This window comes from Antedon bifida, chromosome 6 (assembly GCF_963402885.1).
Source record: "Antedon bifida chromosome 6, ecAntBifi1.1, whole genome shotgun sequence".
NCBI classification, from domain to species: domain Eukaryota; kingdom Metazoa; phylum Echinodermata; class Crinoidea; order Comatulida; family Antedonidae; genus Antedon; species Antedon bifida.
The window spans coordinates 17,875,755-17,898,616 of NC_136231.1; the positions used below are offsets into that span (position 1 = coordinate 17,875,755).

The window sequence follows — 22,862 nt, forward strand, 5'->3', positions numbered from 1 at the left end:
ATTGGGATAAGCAAGTTGATTGGCTGTAAGAATTCTTGACAGAACACGGATCTATCTGAATGTATGTATGTAATGTTCCATCTATATTGTAAAGGTTTGTACCACAAGTAGAGAGTATGTTGAAAGATAATACATGTGATGTATGTTATAGTTCATAAGACACTATAAGCAAAAGCTAGCAACTGAGCTTGTTTTAGTTCTTTTATTACAAAAAGATAAGTTAACTACTGTATATACTGTAGTGTACGTTTATGGCTGCAACAAATTTCATCAAACTAAGAATTTAACCCATCCATCTTTCCAAACGCAATGACAAGATCCTTGTTAAGCAGACATGTTTATTTTATTATGACAATGATGGTTTCAATTTCTGCCTAAATTCGGTCAGGAATGTCTTAAGTATTGGAATCCTCTATGTCTAGACCTGCAGAAAAATCAGGAACACTGGTACACTAGTGATGAATAGCCTTTCCAAGAAGCCTTTCTCATTGCTGCATCCAAATACTGGGTTTCAGTGGTAATAAATAGTTGATTTATAAAACAACATGTTCTTCTCATTGTAAATAATAACGGTTGCCTTCCTTCTTTCACCTTTTAAGCTTCTTAATCATGTTTAATTGCTCAATAGCAGCTCTTCTTTTTCTCTGAAACATAAACCGGTTTAAACAAATTAAAACCAATTTTATTCAGTAAATACAAACACATTTATATAGGATGTCGATAGAGAATGATAGAACACGCCAATTGGGAGAGGGGAGTTTGCTGGGAGAGGGGAGTTTGCTGGCCCAGAATGGTTGTCAGTAGACACTGTACACCAGGCTACACCTAAATTAAGCACTACTAAACAAATTAAACGTTGTGGGAGGTATACAACAAGCGGCGTGTTGTTCAGACATACATTGGTCATAAGCAAGCAGTCCGTGATGCATGCTTTAATAACAGCATTGATAAGCTCATCAGCGCTGGATATGATAGGTATATGAAAGTATGGGATACTGAAACAGGTAGGACAAATATAAATACACAATTGGTACTCACCGGGGTTGATGGTGTAGTTGATACAACATCCACATCAATCATTTCTGATATTTTCTTTCCGGAAGCAAGTGGATCACCTCCAGTTGTTTCAGCTAGATTTGTAGTTAGACTTGTACTTTGTATTAGTGCTGTTAGCTCAGGGCCTAGGTCCTTACCCTGACTGCATGCTTCCAGTCTGTGTCTAAGGGTCTGCAATTCAAAGTCTTGATTTGCCTTGGCCAGTTTCAGCTCGTACAGTAGTACAACATCAGACCTGTGAATAGGGGGAAAATAATTGCGGATTATGGATAACATAAGTTGATATTAAGAGTTGAGCATACAGGGGCACCATAAACTTACCTAAAGTCTCCAAAGCAATATGTTTTATCATGACCATCCTATAACTTATATTGTACATAATATAAAAAAAAAACAATGTTTAAGGATTCAATGGTGAAAATGTTTGTGGTACACAATGTGATTCGATGGCCATCATCTACTTTGACAGCTACAGTAATGCCATTGTTTTGGTTAACTGTACTTTCTTTGTCCAGTGTGAGCTAATAAGCCCGGTTTGACTTTGTAAGACTCTGCCAGAATGGTCTTGTGAAGACCAACCACTTTTAGCCACTCTGTGCCCACTTTATATTCTCCTCAACCTTACTGGAATAGCATTACTCCAGAAAACAATCAAATGTAGAAATGTTCTCAACTTAATTTTGTTTTTTGAATCACACCGCATAATGTAATAGTATAAAACATTTTGAAGCCTATCAATTTCATACCTGAGCTCATTATACTGTACAGATATATCGTCTGTTGGCATCGGATAAACTGGAACTCCTAATTCATCTAAAGAAACCTCAATATATTTTGTCTTCTTTTGACCCACAGATGATGGCAGCTTCATCTATAATGTAGTAAGTAATAAGTAATTTCACAACAATATAAATAATGTAAACAACTTAAGAGAGAATTCACTTTTGTGTCGGGCTATTAGCCCATTATTCTCTCTGAGAACCATTAACCTGGTTATTATTATCATTATTGTTCCATTGTCTATGTACCTCTTTTTTCTCTATGAATATTGATGTATTTGTATTGCTATTATGTCGAATTTCTAATAAATAATAAATAAATTTCAAACATTCAAATAATAGCCTTTTTGTCATTTTTGAGTTGAAATAATTATTACAGATAATAAAAATGAATTACCCTCTGACTTCGTAATGATACACCAGATTGCTTGAAATCTGGAAATTTAATGCCAGTTGATTCAGGAATCTAATTTGTAAAAAAAAAAACAAATGTTAAATCAGATTAAACTTCATTTTATTCTTCACAAGAATGTTGATGTAAATGATTGCCTATCGTTGAAAGTGTGCTAAATATTCTGGACCGTAAAAACAACTAAATGACCGTTAACAATATCCCACCCAAGATAGAGATTAAATTTTAAAATAACTGGGTTAATTTTTCTATTTTCTGTGTCAGAATGACAATGAGCAATGTAGTCATTTTTTGACAATAAAGAAATTGTTTTTATAAAGGCTTATAAATTTGACACTGAAACTGATATACAGCTGGGAAGTAAATACATTAATGTTTTAAAATTTAAACAAATAAATACTAAATATCCAACCTTTGTTGAACCGCCTTCATGATCTTTAGATCTTTTACTACTTGGCATAGTGTGCATCTTCTTCTTTTTAAAAGCTTTCTCAACTCGTCTGGCATCAGAGCTGTGGTCCGCCGCTGTTATCAACTTCTGTAAATCTTGCGCTTTCTTTTCACGTTCCTTCTTCCTTAACTCAATCTTTTTAAGTTCTTGAATTAACTGTTCTTCTTCCTCAACCTTATTTTTTTTTAAATCAACATAAACGTAGTGGTGCTATGCTTTGGTGGTTACATGCTTGCCTTTAAATACCAAGGTCAAGGGTCAGATGGTAGTGGCAGGGTTGTAACACAAAACTGTTTTTACTTCATGTGTATGATATAGAATAAATATAAAGAAAATCATAAACAAACAAAGTAACCTCCAAGAAAATGAAGAAAAGGAGATTTTCGGAAAAAATGCACGCCTATTTGAAACTTCAATCAAAACATTTTACATAAACTGAAAAGTTATACCTGTTCTGGTGTTCTTTCAAATAATTTGATGAGCTGACTTTTACGTTTGCGTTCATGTTCTGCATCAAAGACAAGTGGTGCACGACTGCTAAGGCTTGGGTCAGCACGTACTTTCGCAAGTTTGTTGACGATATTATAGTAACGTTCTTTCATGTCTTCAATACTTCGTTTCTAAAAAAACCAATAATGATATAACTAGTCAAATCAACACAATGTACATTTTATTATCGTACATCATGTCATATATGGTGCTTTTTAATTAATTCAATTTCTTGCACACTGGTATTTTCTTCAGCCTCTATAATGTTTATTATACTTACACTATGTGTGTGAGAATCAAAGCGGTCGTGAATAACAAACCAACGGAAATCAAATCGCCCACAGAGATCAAAGAGATGATCAGTTGCCTGTTTGGTCCATTTCTCATCGTGTAAATGCAGGTGATACTCTTGATCTGAATACATTGGCACCTGTACTTGCTAAAAAGCATTAGAAAATAGTACACAAACAATTACAAAAATGTGGCTAGTAAAGTCTTTATAAAAAGCATCAAGAAAATAGTACACAGGTACAGTATAACAATTACAAAAATGTGGCTAGTAAAATTACGTCTTTATAAAAAGCATCAAGAAAATAGTACACAGGTACAGTATAACAGTTACACAAATGTGGGTAGTCAAATTCAGTCTTGTCATTTATACTATATAATGATTTTAAGAATTGAAAACAAAGTGTATAAAACTAATACTATAAAATATATAATATATTTTATAGTATTAGTTTTATAGCTACAGTATTAACTGCATCACTCAGGCCTTGTCTTTTGACAATTATAGGTGTGCTATAAATTGCACTCCACTGTTTGAATTTGGTGTGTAAAATTAAGTGCACTACTCAAGGGCAGTTTAGGAGTGTGTTAGGTGAGTGATCGCACTCGCTCGCCTTAAAAGACAAGGCATGTACTTTGTTGTAAATCATTAAAATCATGGCTGGTGATATTATGTTGTAAAACCTATATTATGGCGTCACATAACTACTGTTAAAATTATTGCAACCTTATTGAATCTTGCAAACTGGTAATCTTTGCCTTCATCTGCAACTCTTCTCCAATGATGAAATACAAAGCCATCCTACAGAAAAAATATTCTATATTATTATACATTATTTCAATGAATTTATTTCTCTTCTTTTTTCCTTTTAAAGATGTAAAAAACAAAAACATGAAAAATAAAGATTAATAAAATCAGATTTTGAATAGGCTATTTTTCAGTAATTAATAAAGTTATTCACTTCTGTAGAAAACAAACAAAAATAATTATTTCACTTATAAAATGACAAAAGAAACGGCTAATGTTAACCAAAAACCATTGTCTGACAGACAATTTAGATATTTTTTGCTTTAAATTACATTTTTTCAGACCAGTTTTTGGTCAAAGTGAATAACTATTATGTGATATGAAAATGGCATATTCAACAACAATTTTTTTAGGGGGACAATACATTTTTAAATAAAAAAAATATTGAAATCAAGAGAGGATAAACCCAGAAAGCCACATATACATAAAGTGAGTAAAGTTACAGAGTAATGTTGTATAAATGTTCCTTCTGATTTAAAGTTACTCATTATACTACATATATTTTCATAATATTGAATTATGCAGTATGATTCATGAATGAACAAAATTGTACTTACCTTTCTTGCTGGGTTTGTAAACGGCATAAACTTCCAAAATCTCACTTTCTTTATACCAAGCTTTGCCTTCACTTGCTTATAACCAGTGTTAGTATCACTTGGGATGAGTGGTGGTGGATCACTGTAAAAAAAACCCATAAAAAAATGTTTCAAAAAAGAGAAGGAGCAGTAAAGCTGTAGTTTAATGTTTGTCATTTATCAACTTGTCTTACTTTTTATTATCCGAGTACAACAATGCATACAGTTCTCTGTGCATGCCCTCGGGACGTTTGAAAACTGGTTCAGACTGTTTCTTTACTTTCTGTAGAGAAAATACATGATATATTATGAGTTATGCCACATTAAATTATGACAAATCAATGTTTATGAGTCAAAAATTGTTTTTCTTTTGCATTGAAGGTAAAAACGCACAGGGCAGTACCACTGTTGCATGGAAGTCAATCTTGTGTGTATGTGAACTTAGCTAAGTGCGTCTAATGTAACGTTTACTTGGTAATCCTGGTTCTCTACTGCAGGCGCGTTTGTCCATTTTAGGGATAAACCTACCTTTTTCTGATCTGATCCAAAGATGTCTTTGATGGAAACCTCAGAGGTTTGCCCCATCATACCAGTTCCATCAAAATCCAAAATATCTTTTACGTCACTTGACGTCATTTTGTTTGTGTATTATCAATCTGTAGTAGGAAACAGTTTATTTCTTGAAATTTTCTGACAATCTAAAATAAAAATAAATAAACTTATGGGTCAAATTTTTAAATTTAGTTTACAAATTTAGCATTGTGTGTTCATCTGACAAAATTTAGTACATTTAGATATTGAAATTTGTGTGATGAGCATAGTCATCTTAATGATGTAATGCTTAGTTCCCACTAGAGACGCAACGCAAAATAAGTCAATGGAAAAGCAATGGATTATTCAAACTGTCACTTGTCATTGGTCAACTTGCGGCGCTAGTTCCGTTTCGCACCTGTCTTTTATTTTGACTCCAAATTTGTTAAGTAACTTTATCGTGAATACCACACCTTAGAATTAGGCCTAAAAAATATTTTTACGAAGGAGAATCATAGAAAAGGTAACACATAAATCCTTTAAATTGACGAATTTACAGGTGTGTTTCTCATACACCGTTCGTGAATCTCGCATACTCAAATTTCAATATTTTTATTTCTATGGACTGGCAAAAGAGCAACTATAATTGAGGGCTAAAAACTCAGTGGAATGCATATATTTAATGCATTTATTGGTGAAAATTACGTTCAATTTCAATATATTTTGTCAATACAACTGAAATGTTACTGTTAATACTGTAAACGGTTTTGTTAAATCTTAAGAATAAACATCGAAAAATTCATCATCATGTAGGTTTATACATCAATCATCTGAATAATATCCTTTAGGCCTAGGCTAGGTAGTGATGCTGATTTAGGGTTGATATTCTTTGAAAACAGCACATTATCAGCAGTAACATGTTACAGCATTTTTATTGACAAAATATATTGAAATTAAACGTGTATTTCAATAGATGCATTAAAAGTAGATGCATTCCACTGAGTTTTTAACCCTCTATTATAGTTGCTCTTTTTCCAGTCCATAGAAACAAAAATATTGAAATTCGAGTATGCGAAATTCGCGAACAGTATGTGAGAAAAACGTCTGTAAAATCATCAATTTAAAGGACTTTTTATATGATTCTCCTTCATAAAAGTACTTATGAGGCCCAATTCTAAGGTGTGGTATTCACGATAAGTTACTTAAAATGGACCTGAAATGGATTTTCGATTTTTTTCATTTTAGAATGATGTTTTGGGGGCTACTAGGTGTTGCTAGAATGTATATTGTTACAAAATATAAATTGGCCCTTTTGGGGAAAGCCCCATTTGAAAATCAAAAAAATTCGCGGGTGACGTCACTTTGCGAATATATTCCTATCCCTCCCATGGACAATTTGCAGTTTTTTGGCTATAACTCTTGAAATCTATGGAGTATTTTCTAAAAAATGCTTGTGCATTTGCAGAAACGTATTTAGAATTTTTTTTAGATAAAATTATTACCGTATAAACGGTTATTCATCGAGTAAATGACGATTTAAAATCTTAAAATCAACGGTTTTTTTCTGGCAATACCGAAGTTGGCCTGGCAACGTTGTCCGGGATACAGCTCCGTGCGCAATGATGCGTATCCATATTTTCCGTTCGTGTATTTGTATATCGTTCGTAATTTATACTGCTAAAATGTGTTAGTTTCTTTAGTTTTTAGTTTAGCAGAATTAAATTAGTAATATGAGATGATAATTTATTTGTCACGAATCAGGCAGTTCGAAAACGAATTTTATTCATATTTTACTTTGGCTTGACAATGAGCGCAGCAAGTTGTTGATATCGCTTTGGTCCTTGGAAACGGAGCCTCGCCGCATGATGTGGGTGGTGGATCGACTCCGCGCGCTGGATTGGGGGCCTAGGCCTAGTAAAGGTTTGGGAGGTAGGCCTTCTAAATTCGGGTTTTAGAACAAACGAAGTACATTTTAGGGACCTATATTTCAACAACATTAGAATAAATTAGTATTAGTGTCAACGCTTCGCGTATCTTTCCAGGCCGTCGATCATTCACCGACTATCGGGCGGCATACACGCTCTCGATATCATCGTGTGTATATGTGACGTCGTGAATATAGAGGCTTCCGACGGCCGTTGAAATAGAATATTGCAATGGCGTGAGTAATTTTCGCTATTTACCATGGTATCTTAAAATTTCGTTTTTACTCAAAATACTATACATTTTGTTTTTATTTGTATGGGTTTGTGTTAATTTGATACATTTAAATAACATGTGTGAATTTCTTGAAAATCGAAAGTCCATTTCAGGTCCATTTTAACAAGTTTGGAGTCGAAAGGAGCTGAAAAAATAAATACAGGTGCAAAACGGAAACAGCGCCCAACTTGCTTGCGTCTACGCCCTTGTGTTGCATCTCTAGTGACCATGCTTAGTCGCATTCTGCTTATTATTTTCTCTTTTTCCTAGCTAGACATATTGCACAACAAAAAGAAAGGTATCAAATTATGCAACAAATTTCTCTTGCCCAAATCATTTTTTTTGTGCAAATGCTTCAAATATAGCCTTTTTTTACTACTAGGCCTATAACTATTCTAATTGAGTCAATAAATAATTAACAATAATAGTAAGCTACTACTGTTAGCTAGGCCCACACTAGTGCTAACTGTCACTGTACAGGCTAGCCTCCCTAGAATAGAAAGTACTTACAACAGCGCCTTCTACACTAACTATAAAGTGCCCTCTGCTGTCTGTTGCAAGCCTAGTCTAGGCCTAGGCCTACCTAGGCCTACAACATTATAGTAAAACCGAGGCCTAACTAAAATGACATGAGAAGACCGAGAGTCTAAGAACTAGCAAACTTATTAAGCTTACAAAGTAGTATAGAAATAGTTGAAGTTTGATTTAAACCCCTAAAATGTATACGTAAACGTTAACAAAAGGCATTATTCACGAATTTTCTAGGCACCAAATGCAAGATTCGATCGAGTACACACCGTACCCCGTCGTACCCCGCCTCAAGTTATAAGTTGAGGGCAGTATTTCATCTTGCTCCAAACTCATGCCAATAATGCACTGAAGGCGTCCCATATCACTACACGCCAAAACCAAAATGAGTTAAAGATTGGCGGCGCTGTTCAAAATAAAAAAGAAGGGTAAAATTTGTAGTTTAAAAGTTTAGTTTTTAGTATAAAATAGATCACCATTTCAACGTGTTGTAAATATCATTTAACACAAATGTGTGATGCACTAAGCTATCGGAAGATATCCCACCCTAATAGGAATTATGGTATATATATTAACTTTAGGCCTAGAGGCTAGGCCTAGCTTTTACTCTAAAGAATGTGACTCGTAGGGATTAGTTCTTTTGAGTAGGTCAAGTCTTGAATGGTGGTCGTTTCGGCCTTTAAAAATTTAGCAAAGAAGCACTAATTTAAGAAAAATGCTTTTGTACAATTTGATAAATTTTGAATAGAGATTTTTATACTAATAATTTAAATTAGGCCTAGGGAGTAACACATGCCGGTCTGTTACAATTTTTAATGAAAAATACAATTTATTAATTCAATTTATATTTTTTTCATTTGCAGATGTTTAACTTAGTTGCTAGAACGTGTTCTAGATTACGATGCAATTTATCGCCTATCAAGTTGCAGTATCAATCAAATTCTGCTTGCAATAACATAATTCGCAATTTCAACAGCATTGCACACAAAAGCAAATGTGGGCAATACAGACAATTATATAAGCCTTATGTACGTTCTTCAATTCGTGTTGCTGTCACAAAGTCATGCAACTTTCATACATCACAACCAAAGAAAGCTGGCCCTCTGTTGGCCTTGCTACTAAAACCAATCACTAAAGGTGTTGCAATTATCTCGGGAAGGTAAGGCCATTTTTTGAAAGTTTATATGTGTAATAAAATTCATTTATATGGAAAATCAATAAGACGTATTATTACCACAGGTCCACCGAGAAGAAAACTCAGTTGGGAGACTTTTTTCACATGTTATTGTTACCATGGAATTGTTGTGTATTTTGAATGTGCATTATAGTAACAACCTTTCTGTTGCCTACGTCATTCATCAGTCCTCCAGTTTTAAGTCCTGAGTCCAAGAAGACTAAGTTCCAGTATGGTCAAGGAGAGCCTTGAAAATTCAATTTTATGATGGTTTGCAGTTCCCCTGCCAAAACCACTTGGCCACTTGATTTAGAACCTTTATTTAGTACTGTACTAGGCCCAGTATATAAGAGTGTAACTTTTTCTTTAAAGGGTATTTCGTCAGTGGTGGAAGGGGCTACCAAAAGAAAAAAGGAAATACTTCATGGAAGTCTTACAGAAGAACAAGTACCGTATATTAGCATTTATTGGTGGTACATGTTTTGTAGTTGGCGTGTTCTACGTATCCCATCTTCAGACAACTCCAATTACAAACCGTAGACGTGTCATCTTTTTCTCAGAGAGTCAGTTAGCAAAGATTGCCGCTGTGGAATATGAGAAGGTTTGTGAACATTATTAAATGTTTGTTTGTACACGTTGGAACCATACATTTACATGTATTGATTAAATTCTATTTTCCTATGTCTTCATTGGCTCCTTCACTGATACATACAGTAAAACAATCTACATAGTTGAAAACCCCAACACTGTCTCCAACTTATCCATCATTTTAACCAAGCACTTCTTCTTGGTCACTTCTTGGTATTGGTCAAGGCCAGACTGATTGACTGCTCTATTTTAATTCAGCTATACCTTGTTAGATAGAACAGTTAATCATTCACTCATAAAATATTCTTACCATTCAACTCATAAACATTCATTATTTGTATACCATCATTCAGATTCAGATTCGATTCATGCATTATTCAGTCCTGCAGATTATCATCTTTGTGTGTTTCAATTTTTTTTTTTAACTGAATCAATGGAATAAACTGTTCATAATCTTTTATCTAAAGCTCTGTCTACAATATCTAGTTTGACAACAAAGTGTGCCCAAATATGGTAGTGATATGGCCAAATATGGTAGTGATATGACATCATCATGTCCGTATATGGGCATATCACATTTTTTTGTCACATAAAGTTTGATAGTGTAGACAGAGCTTAACGAAGTGAAGGCCTATTTCATTGATAACCTGGCAACTCTTCTTTTCAGCAATGCATGCAGTTTGATATGAAGTTTGTTGACTCAGAAAATGACTTGTATCGTATAGTTGAGGATGTTGCTTCACAGTTAATAAAACACAACCAACACATTCCAGAGATTAAGAACAAAACATGGATCGTTCATATTGTAAATGACCCTCAACAGAAAAACGCATTTGTTCTGCCGGTAATACTCAGATTTGTCACTTTTTATTTTGTGTTCAGTGCTTAAGCCTTGTCTACACTATCAAACTTTGTGACAAAAAAATGTGATGAGCCCATATATACACATGATGATGTCATATCACTACCATATTTGGGCATATCACTACCATATTTGGGCACATCACAATTTGTTGTCACAAAGTTTGATAGTTTAGACAGAGCATTACAGCTAGTCTGTTTGAGATGCTTTGTTTGTTAAATTCTTTTTTCTTTCTGGCTTCTTAATCAAGATTGCTGTACAAAATACAAACTCGTCCCATCTATCATTTGTTTTGATAGATTTGTTTCTTTGCAAACTACTTCTCAATTGTTTCTGACTAACTATAAATCATTTTTGATACAGATTTTGATAATGTCATTGTTTGGTTTCACAGAATGGTCAGATCTTTGTCTTCACTGGTATGTTCCATGCTGTTAAAAATGAGCAGCAATTAGGAATCATTTTAGCACATGAACTTGCTCATGTGGTCTTAAATCATGCGGTAGGTGTTCTTTACCCTGGATACGTCTCATTACCACAATCAATACAACTTAGAGATATATTGTCCACAACCAAAATTCCATTGTCTGATAGACAATTGAACTATTTTTTTCCTCTTCAAATTACAGTTTTTTCAGTTTTCAATTGTTTTCGACCCAATTTTTGGTCAAACTATTTTGTGATATTAAAATGCCATATTCAACAAAACAAATTTTAAATTAAAACAATTATTTTTTCAAGGGAACAATACTGTACATCTTAACAAAAACAATACTATTTAAGTTAGCAAAAATAATAATAAATAAGACAACTTAAGTTATTAAAAACAATTCCACTTCATTACATATACTGTAGTTTAAATATACTGTACAGTAGCTGACAAGAATGTGAGGTATACGGCATATCCATATTGTGAATAGAGCAAATATTCCTCAATACAGTTTGGTTCTAGATTCTATATATTAGGTCATCGCAAATCGTAACATCCCTATATAGAATATATAGTAGGGTTAAATTTGATTTCTGTTGTAATTATCAGACTGGTTTTTCTCTCCATATGTTGAGAGTAACTAGCTGATCAGTAATTATTTGGTTTGTTTTCTTCACAACAGGCTGAACAAATCAGTTTCTTGGAGTTCTTTGATTGGTTGATGATAGTGGTTTTGGCAGGGCTTTGGGCATTTTTACCAAATGATGGATTGGCTATCATAGCGAGTTGGTTTAAGAATAAAGTTTCTGAAGTAAGTATGATTTGATAGCTCAGTTTAATTAATCTATTTTATTTATTTGAGATATTATTTTATTTCTTCTATGCAGCATCAAAGGTTCTGGACTTTTAACAGTAATCGTTGCTGCAAGACAATGTGTTACTCAGATATAGCAAATACAATAATTTAAACATTAACATTTTGGGTAGCAAAAGTTAAATTAAAGTTTATTTTTTCCATGGACATTGAAAGATTTTGTGGCACCCTCTATTTTGCTTAACTCACAGTAAAGAACTAGGTAAATAGTAACCTACAATGTATGATTGTGAAACATATGTTTATTACATTAAAGAAAACATTATTCATATGATAGCTTATTAACTAATTTTAGATATTTTTTTAATTTTAGTTGCTTATCCAAATGCCATATAGTAGAGGCCTTGAATTAGAAGCTGATGAGGTAGGCCTCCAGCTTGCTGCAACTGTAAGTACATACTTTGCTCATTGCAAATCTGTGAGCGGTAATAATACTGTACATCATTAAAAATAAGATAACAAAAATTGACAACATACATTAATTTTCAGAGTTGTTTTGATGTTCGGGAAAGTCAGGTGTTCTGGGAGATGATGGCGGATGCAAGTGAGAAAAATGATGAGTTGGACGTTGAATGGCTAAGTACGCATCCAACTCATGAAAATAGAGCAAAGAAATTTGAAGAATTAATACCAATGGTAGGATTTTAAATATTTGGCTTAGTACAGTATCAGGATTTTGTGTAATTAGACGAAGGGCTAGCAATGATGAAGGGCTAGCACTGCAAATTTTTTTGGCTGTTTTACTTTATCGTTTTTATTTAGCTTTTTGCTTATTTTATTTTCTCTATTAAGATCTAATACCCACATCATTGTCATTTGTTCAGTAATTTTTCTCTATATAATCAGGTAGCAGTTCTCCTTCTAAATATTGTGAATTGAATATTGAGCAGCTTAGGGTGTCTAAAGTAAAAGAGGATCAAACCTATTTTTAGGTTGACATGTGTTCCTAAAGAATACAAGGCCAAATAGTGCATATTACCATGTTCAATTGTAGCCAGTCTTATTACTGTATTTTGACAATAAATAATGTTATTTTTAAAAACATTAATTGTGCTTATTATATTATACTTCAGGCAATAAAAATAAGAGAGTTCTGCAACTGTCCTAGACTTCCACAAGAAGATCCAAGGCTAGTGCTAAAGAGTATGAAAGCTCAGAAAAGTGAAGTTGTCAAAAAAGAACCACGAACGGTGGTTGTACCAGGAATTGTAATCAATCCAGCTGAATTATGATGATGTGATAGTGTATACAGATATAAAGCATAGTTCAATACCTGCCTGCTTATACTGTAGTAGCGCATAGAGATATTGCTCACTATCTCTACGATTAGCGTACCTTTATATTTAAAGTATAGTTAATCCGTGCACTATCTCAAATATACTTGCTAATGATCATATGAATGACATAATCATGTAGATGTTTATTTCTGCTTTTGAAGTGAACAAAGTAAACAGAATTAAAGGCTTGGTCAAGTCTTAAGAAAATAGCTTCTAAAATGGGCAAGGTAGAGACGTTGATGTGTACCATTCGAAATCATGGATACTATCAAAGTGTTGTCAACCTCTTAATATTCTGAGATATGAATTTAAGACATTTTGATTTAGTAATTATGATCATTGCAGATAAAGATTCTGATTAAATTAAAAGTTCTGAAGTGTTTTACTGCTAGGTGTGTAAATCGAAGTATTTCGAAGTACTATAATGTTAAAGAGCATTAAAACCTATGCACAGATGAATTGGTTTTATACAAGTGCAAATATTATATTTTATTAGTCATAAGCTCAATGAGAAGCCTCTGTAGTAAATATTAATTACAATCATTTTTTTAATGTTACATAATGATGTACAATATGTATTTTATGAATAAAAATATACAAAAATAGAAAATTAACAGTTTTGATATCAGTCCTTTCAACGAGCTCTCAAAATAATTGCAACCAATTGAGCCCATACCTATCGCTGAAATGAGTGTACAGAATATTAAAATGATATTCATTGCAGTCTACTATACTATTGTTCAATACCATTTTTATAGTGAATATTAAGGATTTTAAATTCATAGCATCGACTTTACATTATTTACATAGTCAAAAACGTAAACATAATTTATTCAATAATAATAGTTAATGTAAATATCCCTTCTCAGCCTATCTGTATTATATCTCAAAGTTACTAACAGCAACTAGTCTTACTTGTATATTGAGTGTTTTCATCAACTTAAAATTAATATATAAAAATAATCATTATAATCATTGTACAGTATAATCATTTCAAAACCACTCACTTCTTAAATCCAAAAAATGAATGAATCAATTTAAGAAAAACAATATTTTATCAAAAAACCAGTTAATCAAGAAAACGACATATTAAAATTCTTATATTTGCTGCAAACTAATTAAGATTCTATATCCATCTATATCTGTTAGTATTTAGTAAAACGTAACATTAACTTCTGTTCCATATTAACATCACTTATTCTATATCTACAATATTGCACCTTTACAAACATACTTATAAATTCAAATAATGTATGTTTTGAATAATTCTATAAACAAAGTCAATATTTTCTTACAGATACTTAAATTCAATCATTTCTAACAGTATTAGTGTTATAATAGATAAAATGCATTTTATCTTAAAATATTGTTAATAATTTATTTACAAACTAATAAACAAAAGTATTAACATTACCAATAAAAGAAAATAATTACATTAGAAATGAATTAAGTTAATTAGTCTCTTAAAGTTAATCTTTAACTGAATATATGCCTTCTTTAAACTTTTGTATTTACAGTAGAACCCCTCCTGTGGGACACACCCGCAGTCACTTCCCCATGAAACAAAGTATTTAGACATGTATACAGTATCTCTAAAGCCTTGTGTGCACTATTTATGTATGTGACTATTTATGTGATGTGTCCGTGATGATGATTTTATATCACTACCATATTTGGGAATATTACTACTATATTTGTGTACATCACACTTTTTTTGTCAAACTAGTTTGTGTTATGTTTTTATATTGTGTTTTAAATTGTATTGTATCTATGTTTCTAAAACAAATATCATGTATGTTATATTATTTGACAATAAATTGAATCTTGAATAGTGTAGACAGAGCTTAAGGATAATCAACACTGTAGCTAAGTAAATCTCTGTGTCTTCATCAGGACTTTAGGTTTGTTATGTAAAAAAGTTCCTGGTACCGGTCAAGATTTTAACAATGGGTCATACCACCATATACCGTATTCTTTCTTTTTGTTCATTTCCTTTTTGCTTTCCTTCGTCTACTGATATACCGTGTTAGATTTGGGTGGATTTGGTTCAGCGTCTCTTTTGGAAGTTCAGGTATTGGAATACTTTTGTAGCTAAGTTCTGTTGCCTGATTCTCTGATACCCATGTGTCAGGTAAGCTAGACAAAGTAGAAACATGATGAGTTATATTATCAAAGTTAATCGTTTCTTTTATATAGGAGATAAAAGGGAAAGTGTTGTCCAACTACCAATTACCGTAATGATAATAATTTGCAGGTAAAACCACCAGAACCACACAGTGTCATACTGGTAGCATAATACATCTTACTAATAATATTATTGATGTTAATATATTCAAGGTCTGACTTTTGATATCACCATCTTTAAATGATGTAGTGTTAACTTACATATCTTCAGGTTTCCAATGAATCAACATAGAAACGTTTCCATTCTCTTCAGTTCTTTTACACTTCACCTACAAAATAAAAACATATCAGCATAAACAAGAAAAAGAATAGAAGAACACAAATTTGAGTTGAGACATATAGGATTTGTAGGGTTTAGTTAGTTTAGAATTTGAACTTACAACTCCTTGGAAAATGATACTACGACCCTGTCCTTTAGTGTCCAATTGTGTTGTCATGTTGACTGTCACCAGATGATGCTGCAGTGCATCCATCATTCTAGTGTCAAAGAAATCGGTTCTTTTAACTTGAGAAAGTCTGCGTTTATATCTTGTTCGTTTTCTTCTGTATTTTCCTGGACTGTCATCTTTGTTTCTTGGCATCTTCGGTGAACTCTGCTCGGCAAAGTGAGATTGAACATGTCTTGCCCGACCTTCACGCGTGCTGTACGCCAAACTACATCCGCTGATGACGCATCGAAAAGGTTTATCTCCACTGTGAAGAAGAATGTGTCTTAGTAACCATTCTTTGCTGCTAGAGGGCTTCTTACGTACTTTGCAATCATCCCAAAGACAAACGTATCCCTTTTCTTTCTTCCCTGTCAGTTGTTTCTGAGCATGTTGTTCTGTAAGATGATCGGCAAGGTCAGCACTAGTTTCTACAATCTCTCCACACTGATCCCATTTACAGATATAGTCTGGTTTCTTGTCTAGATTTGGAGTGTTGGTTCCACTGCTATTTGTGGTCGTTTGTGATGAAACACTGCTGGCATCATTAACATCGGATGTACTAATCATTGTCCAGTTCTTCTAATCATCTGTAAAAAAATATTTATCACTGACATTAAATAAGTTAACTTTTTTAAAAATCACTTTTGCCTGGTTTGCATATTTTGTCTTTCTTAATCTCTAGGCCTATATTATTAAATTTCAGTGTACAGTAATTGCTGAGTGGTTTTATATAGGCCTAAATAACATCTCAACTCTATTTATATGCCATAACAGGTCCAAATAATCTGCTAGGCCTAACTGGAGGCTTACCACTCACACTATACCGACGACCTTGCACACGCTGCCATCGCGGTTTACACCACCCCGAGGCGGCGAGAAGCTGGGCCTAACAAATGTACTTGTTTTATTGTCAATTAAAACGGGTATATAAATTTGAAAATGAGATGTAACAAACACTTATAATAAAAGTAAACTATAACAATGTAAAAATCTAAATATTTATAGACTAACTGACCAGTTTAAACAAGATATTTCAGTTTCCCAACCGAACCTCTCTTTAGCTTTTCTCAAGTTTTTAATATTCTGTTGATTTGACCTCTGACCTTAAACAGACCACATGGCGAAAACGAATAGAGATGATAGAGCCTGTTCACACTTACGGTGTAAAGCCACCCCTTCAACGCAACTCACTACTACATTTCTGTGTTTCAAAAAAAATTACTTCGCAAAAACACGTTTTTTCTGCGCGTGATACTTAAAAGGCGTAATTTTTGTATAAATCACATTTATCAAATTTGAGTCCATTCCGAAAGTGACATAGTGATATGTGACGTTATTTGAACGAATGAATACCAACAAATTAGAAGATGATGTGGTGGCTCGTAATGTCACCTATGCCACACTGTATAGATACAGTGTATATTATATTCTATATGACATTAGGTACAACTCAGCACTATTATAAGCATCGGTCATAAGATGGCAGGCATCAACTTTTTGCGATCGTATTACGTTGTGCATGTTTTTAAAATTAAATGTCAGTAAAATTATAAAAATGATCACCTATAATTCATCAAAGACGAACTAAATTCTATTACATCAGTAGGCCATGGAGTTTGTTCTGAAATAAAAGTCGATTGTTTGATGAATGAATTAATTGATTAAAAAGCTTTAATCAACTACAAAGGAATCCAATCATAATCCCTATCCAATACGATAGGCCCTGCTTTATAATTAAATAGAACATTTCATAATAATAATAATAATAATAATAATAACAATATTTATTTGGAACAACACTTTTTTAACAGTGGCACACATGCGTAGATGGTGCATCCATACCAATTACAAAATTCAATACAAAAACAATGAAAAATAAAAACTGAAACGAAAATAAAACATATTTGAGATAATGACATAAAATTTGACTCGACGCTATTACAAAACTTATTTACAAACTAAAACTACACTAATACAACTACTAATTTTGCAACAGCAATGGAAAAGAAAACACTTTTTTTAAATAAAACAGTTCAAGTTGTAATACAATTGCATTTCTTAATTTCCAAGCACGGCTTGTGTACATTTTACAATAACTGTCAAATACAGCATAAAGGTCGTGAGAGTTATTTTTTATGGAATAACGTGCTTCCTAGGACATATTGAACCTTTATAGATAGGTCACCAGAAATAAAATTTACCCAAGTATCTACACAATTTATTGCAATAAGTTTACGTTGAAGTGTTTGTAATTCTTCAATTCTAATACAATGTAACTTAATTATTACAAATAAACAGGAAATGTTTAACATCTTCTTCACCTGACCCACAAACCTTACACTTGTCATTTAGATTATCAATGTTCCACTTATTTGTAATTTTTCCAAGTGGTAAAGTGTTTGAACGAAGTTTAAATTTTAAACTTGAGCCATAAAAATCTGTTTTATCCAGTAGGTAAGGTTCATACTACTACCACTATATCTTACGTTTTACTAAATGTTTACTAGGCCTAGGCTATTGTTAAAATTAATTAATTGATAATAAATCATTATTTCTTAAATTAATAGATAGAATATCAAAAAATCATTTAATAACTAGAAGAACAATATTAAAACTGTTACGTTAAAATGTAGAGCGGCGTTTTGTTTGTAAAAAATATTTTGTTGTACTGTATGTATTGTAAATTGTATTGGTGATAAAAAAAAAACATTCTATCTGCTCCTCGATCTGAAAACGTGAATTGTTTAGGGTGAAATAAAAGTAAAACGAAGTAATAGTTAAGATGGGAATGTTTTTTTTTAACAAAGGACGATCATCAAGACAGTGTAAAATATAAAAAGGGACTTTTTTTTAAACCTTTTAAAACGCAAACGATTCTTGGACTTTCTGTGATTCAATAAAATAATGAACGCCGTACGTGTGAACAACCTGGACATTTTAATCCGTGGATTTAGATTACCTTATACCGCTTGCGTAAGCCACGCCAGTCTTACGCCGTGTGAACGTACCCTATGGGTAGGGAACACCTTTGCTATTGTATTGTGACTCAATGACGAATCACCAAGCAAGCTCATTCAACCGTAAAGGTGACAAACTAAAATTATACCAAAACAGATGTCGCAGAAGGAAGTTTACTCTGTTTAGAGTTGGCAGAATTTTTATCTTTTACTGGACAATTATGTGATTTAAATTGTGAATTTTAACAAAGAAATAGGTCAAATTGTATGTAGATGTACTTTAGCTTGAGAGAGTTCGAATGATCTATTGAGTCGACGCCAAACAATTACTTATTCAACAGTGAGTTCGGCGCTTACATTTAAAGATGGCTGGAGCGTCTTTAGCAACAGTGTTTTTTGTGTTCATTTCCTTCTTACGTTCATCTTATGGCCAGACGAATGCGGTAAATGTAGCAGTGAATAAGCCGATTACAGCGTTAATAACTTGTGGAACTCCACCAGAATCGTTTTACGCCCAAAGTGAAGGATCGAAGCCGGTAACACAGCGACAAGAATCACTTTGCGATGCCTCAAATGCTACTTTTGCTCATCCTCCAGAGTTAATGGTTGACCTTAATGATCCAACCACTGGAGATGTGTTTACCTGGTGGCAGAGCACCTCAAAGAACATGCTTCATCAGGCTGGCATGAATAATAATCCTCTTCCTGAAGCAACAATAACTTTAAATCTACTGGAGGTAATTTGTCAGATAATATGATAATTGTATAAATTGAATTTAAATGTAACTTTCTGTAAATTTTTTTCAACAGAAAGTTAGCGCATGATATAAATTACACTTTTGCCAAGTTTCAAATTAAAATGTTATTTCGTTTTTGGCTTATGTTAAAAACGCGAAATTCATAAAACCGTGCGTAAGTCACGTTGCGCAATTGTAAACGTCATGAAAATGTTAGCTGCACAACTTCACGTGAATGACGATATGTTGAGAAAGTTATGAAATGTTATTTTTGCAAGTTTTAGAGATCGCGAGACACAAAAATTACAAAAAACGAAAGATGATGATCTTTGATCACAGGGTTATCCTGCAACGAAAAACCACCCGATAAGTTTTACATGCCCAGGCAGTACCCGGAACCTAATGTTAGCGTCAAATTCACCTATCTATGCTAATTATCAAATGTGACCCAGCACCCTGTTCGTGTTTAATATGAATGTGCGGCGCGATTACCGTTGCTTACTAAAGTCTTCCATCAAAAGGTAAAAAAGTGTCAATCCTGACATTGGTAAGCAAAATGACTTGAGAGGTGAATGAGGCTTTTGCAAACGCCACAATCTTTTTTTTTTATCATCGGCAAAACGGATTGGAGCTGCACAATTTCTATTCTGAATTTAAATTTAACTTTCACAAAATGTCCTATGTTTAATAAGTTGTTTTGCCAGGGAAATAAATGGATTTTTAAATACACCATTTACTATAAAGTTATTTGGCAACAATTTTACATTAAAATCAATTGTAATAGAGACCTAATTAATACAATTATATTTTATAGTTCCATAATATAGAGAAAAAAGATGTAGTCTTTTTAGGGGTCTATGGATTTTAAACAGGTTACTCAAATCACAGTAATGATATGCTCTGTGGTTTTAAATCACTTGTGGCATTCTGTTACTAAGGAACAATAATAACAAATGTTATGCACGAGTGTAGATATACAATGCAGGAATTTATTTTTACTATTTATAGTCAAAAGAATATTTAAAATCTTGAACGTTTGTATATCTATAGATCTATTTGTTTGTCGTGAGGTAATTTCAGCATTTCATTTTAATGTAACTATCATTTTTTATTTCATACGCATCCAACAACTCCTCCTATTACAGGACTTTTTTATTATAATATCGTGCTTATAAAATAATAGTCTGATTTGAGGCTTGAGAGTAGAGTTGAAAGAGTTACAACCCTAGACCTTGGTCAGGATTGAACCCTGGACCTTGTGATTGGAAGGCAAGCATATTAACCACCAAGATACAGCTCCACTATAAATTAAATTGGTAGCAGTTATAAGTAATTTGTTTCCAATTTATCATCCGCTTTTTCATTAACGATGTGTTTTATCTGCCGTTTATTTACAATATTTATCATTGTCTACATAGAAAGATGAAAATTGAGTTAATTAAAAACTGTACAAACATCGTGGCATGATGCGTCAATTTGAACTCCACCCAGGTACATCTGTTACTGATCAATGACAGAATGAAAGCATTCAATTTCACAATAGCTTTTACAATATTGATTTTTCTTTTCAATGTGTATGCATTCACTGCCTGTCTTATCAGAATAATTCAGCCTTGATCGTAAACGGTTAGGATTTAATGTTTCGAATATGCCATAGAAAATATTTAAATTCCCATTTCCTACATTTTTTAGAGTCAGGTCACAAACTACATTTAATGTAAAAATAAATACTATATGGTCCTATTGCGATAACTTTTTCCGTCTTTAAACAGTTAAAAATGTGAAAATAAGTCGATTCTAATCATAATTTTTTGATGAGGGAAAATATAAATTATGATATGTATTATTTATTTCTGTTTTAGTAGAATGGTAAAATTTTTACAAACTTTTAAAGGACTATCATTTAATTAACGATGGTGGTTACCTAAATATAATGATTTTTGACAATTTTTTGGGAAAATGACCATTTCAGTTTTTAAATTTAGGAAATATTTTTACAATTTTAAAAGGGAGAAAGATTTTTTGGTGAGTAATTTTAGAAAAAAAATATCAGTTATTGTTATTTTCTGGTGTACTGTATACATGATTTTTAAATTTTTTTTTTAGAGTTACCTTGTTGACTATGTCAGCATTCAGATGGGAGACGCGGTCCGTCCAACTAGGATGACATTGCTAAGTTCTCTCAATGGAATTACATTCAGGACTTGGGAACATAAAGTCACAACCATTAGTGACTGCATGGATCAGTTTGGTGTGCCGCAAAAAACCATTGCAGATAGTGAGAATGCAATCCTGTGTTCATCGTACGGACGAACCGAACAAGCGCAATATGAGATCGTAAGACCCAAGATTCTTGCTTTTTTCAGATATGTTCTCGAGAAAATACAATTTTAGTTTACTTGTTACTTTAAGGCTGCTCACCGGCTTTTGAAATTTCTGTCCTATCTTTTAACACAAGCAAGTCTGAAAATAATTTTAAAAGATGGTCCAGAATTGGGACCGTGGTCCGGATTGCCTCCAAAATTTAACGGAGTGAGTGGTCCTTGATTACATATCTATCTGTATGTCCATTTTGGGAAAGATCTTGTAATTACTTTTTGAGTAATCCTGCTAACAAACAAACACACACACACGATCGATTACATATAATAATAATTCCTCCAAGTATTGACAGGTCTGTGTTCAGTTTTATTGTTGAAATGATAGGTGTACACATACAGTTTAGTTTATTGTGAAAAGTGCGATTCAATTGCAACAAAGCCCACTTTTACAATCCTCTAATTGTCATTTAAGTTGTGAGAATATTTGGTTTCCAACATATGAAAACAATTGTTTAATCTTGTTGTATTGATTTTCTAGAATCCTGTGCAATAGACATACATTGTACCTGTGTTAATATCGTTATTTCAATATTAGAGTTTATAGCAATTGAATAATGCGGTGACAAAATCATTAGTCCTACAATTGAGCCCAACTAATTTAAAACAAATTATTATAGTATATGAACAATGCATAATAATAGCTAAAAAATATATGTATATTGAAAACATTTAATCTAAGAAAAAATATTACTTTCCAAATGTATTGAATATAATATATACTGTAAAATTATTTTCCTTAAAAAAATGTAATTTAAAAAAAAAAATACTTATAATTGTCTGTCAGACAATGGTTTTTAGTTAAAATTAAATTATTTAATTTCGTTTGTCTTTTTATAAGTAAAATATTTTTTTTT

The 22,862-nt window shown here is 32.7% G+C and overlaps 4 protein-coding genes across 8 annotated transcripts in view; 2 read left to right on the top strand and 2 right to left on the bottom strand.

Annotated features, from left to right (window-relative positions):
• Nucleotides 1–188: 188 nt before the first annotated feature.
• LOC144844449 (DNA methyltransferase 1-associated protein 1-like) lies at nucleotides 189–8,405 on the bottom strand. 4 transcript variants are annotated; one of them, XM_078701371.1, is made up of 12 exons: nucleotides 8,264–8,405; nucleotides 5,387–5,556; nucleotides 5,053–5,141; nucleotides 4,841–4,961; nucleotides 4,203–4,277; nucleotides 3,468–3,626; nucleotides 3,148–3,318; nucleotides 2,660–2,872; nucleotides 2,233–2,301; nucleotides 1,803–1,927; nucleotides 1,039–1,291; nucleotides 189–644 (listed from the first exon to the last, which is right to left on the bottom strand). In XM_078701371.1, exons 2-12 carry the CDS (start codon nucleotides 5,492–5,494, stop codon nucleotides 588–590), a joined length of 1,440 nt encoding a protein of 479 aa, XP_078557497.1. In that variant the 5' UTR covers nucleotides 5,495–5,556; nucleotides 8,264–8,405; the 3' UTR covers nucleotides 189–587. The 4 variants fall into 4 exon arrangements, with proteins under 4 accessions (XP_078557497.1, XP_078557498.1, XP_078557499.1 ...); XM_078701372.1 differs by having other exon boundaries at nucleotides 5,387–5,548; nucleotides 8,264–8,396; XM_078701373.1 differs by having other exon boundaries at nucleotides 5,387–5,514; nucleotides 8,264–8,395.
• Nucleotides 8,406–8,507: 102 nt separating this feature from the next.
• On the top strand, nucleotides 8,508–13,918 carry LOC144844782 (metalloendopeptidase OMA1, mitochondrial-like). 2 transcript variants are annotated; one of them, XM_078701845.1, is made up of 9 exons: nucleotides 8,508–8,544; nucleotides 8,980–9,275; nucleotides 9,663–9,891; nucleotides 10,546–10,722; nucleotides 11,135–11,242; nucleotides 11,853–11,981; nucleotides 12,358–12,432; nucleotides 12,534–12,680; nucleotides 13,118–13,918. In XM_078701845.1, exons 2-9 carry the CDS (start codon nucleotides 8,980–8,982, stop codon nucleotides 13,274–13,276), a joined length of 1,320 nt encoding a protein of 439 aa, XP_078557971.1. In that variant the 5' UTR covers nucleotides 8,508–8,544; the 3' UTR covers nucleotides 13,277–13,918. The 2 variants fall into 2 exon arrangements, with proteins under 2 accessions (XP_078557971.1, XP_078557970.1); XM_078701844.1 differs by lacking the exon at nucleotides 8,508–8,544 and adding an exon at nucleotides 8,590–8,678.
• Nucleotides 13,818–17,019, bottom strand: LOC144844783 (zinc finger protein AEBP2-like). The gene is made up of 4 exons (XM_078701846.1): nucleotides 16,949–17,019; nucleotides 15,886–16,520; nucleotides 15,707–15,774; nucleotides 13,818–15,457 (listed from the first exon to the last, which is right to left on the bottom strand). Exons 2-4 carry the CDS (start codon nucleotides 16,498–16,500, stop codon nucleotides 15,307–15,309), a joined length of 834 nt encoding a protein of 277 aa, XP_078557972.1. The 5' UTR covers nucleotides 16,501–16,520; nucleotides 16,949–17,019; the 3' UTR covers nucleotides 13,818–15,306.
• Nucleotides 17,020–19,052: 2,033 nt separating this feature from the next.
• Nucleotides 19,053–22,862, top strand: part of LOC144844421 (laminin subunit alpha-1-like) — a 40,961-nt gene continuing 37,151 nt past the window's right edge. The window contains exons 1-2 of the mRNA XM_078701321.1: nucleotides 19,053–19,627; nucleotides 21,734–21,964. Of these exons, the coding sequence (XP_078557447.1) occupies nucleotides 19,256–19,627; nucleotides 21,734–21,964 (603 nt within the window). The 5' untranslated portion in view covers nucleotides 19,053–19,255. The remainder of the gene's footprint in view (nucleotides 19,628–21,733; nucleotides 21,965–22,862) is intronic.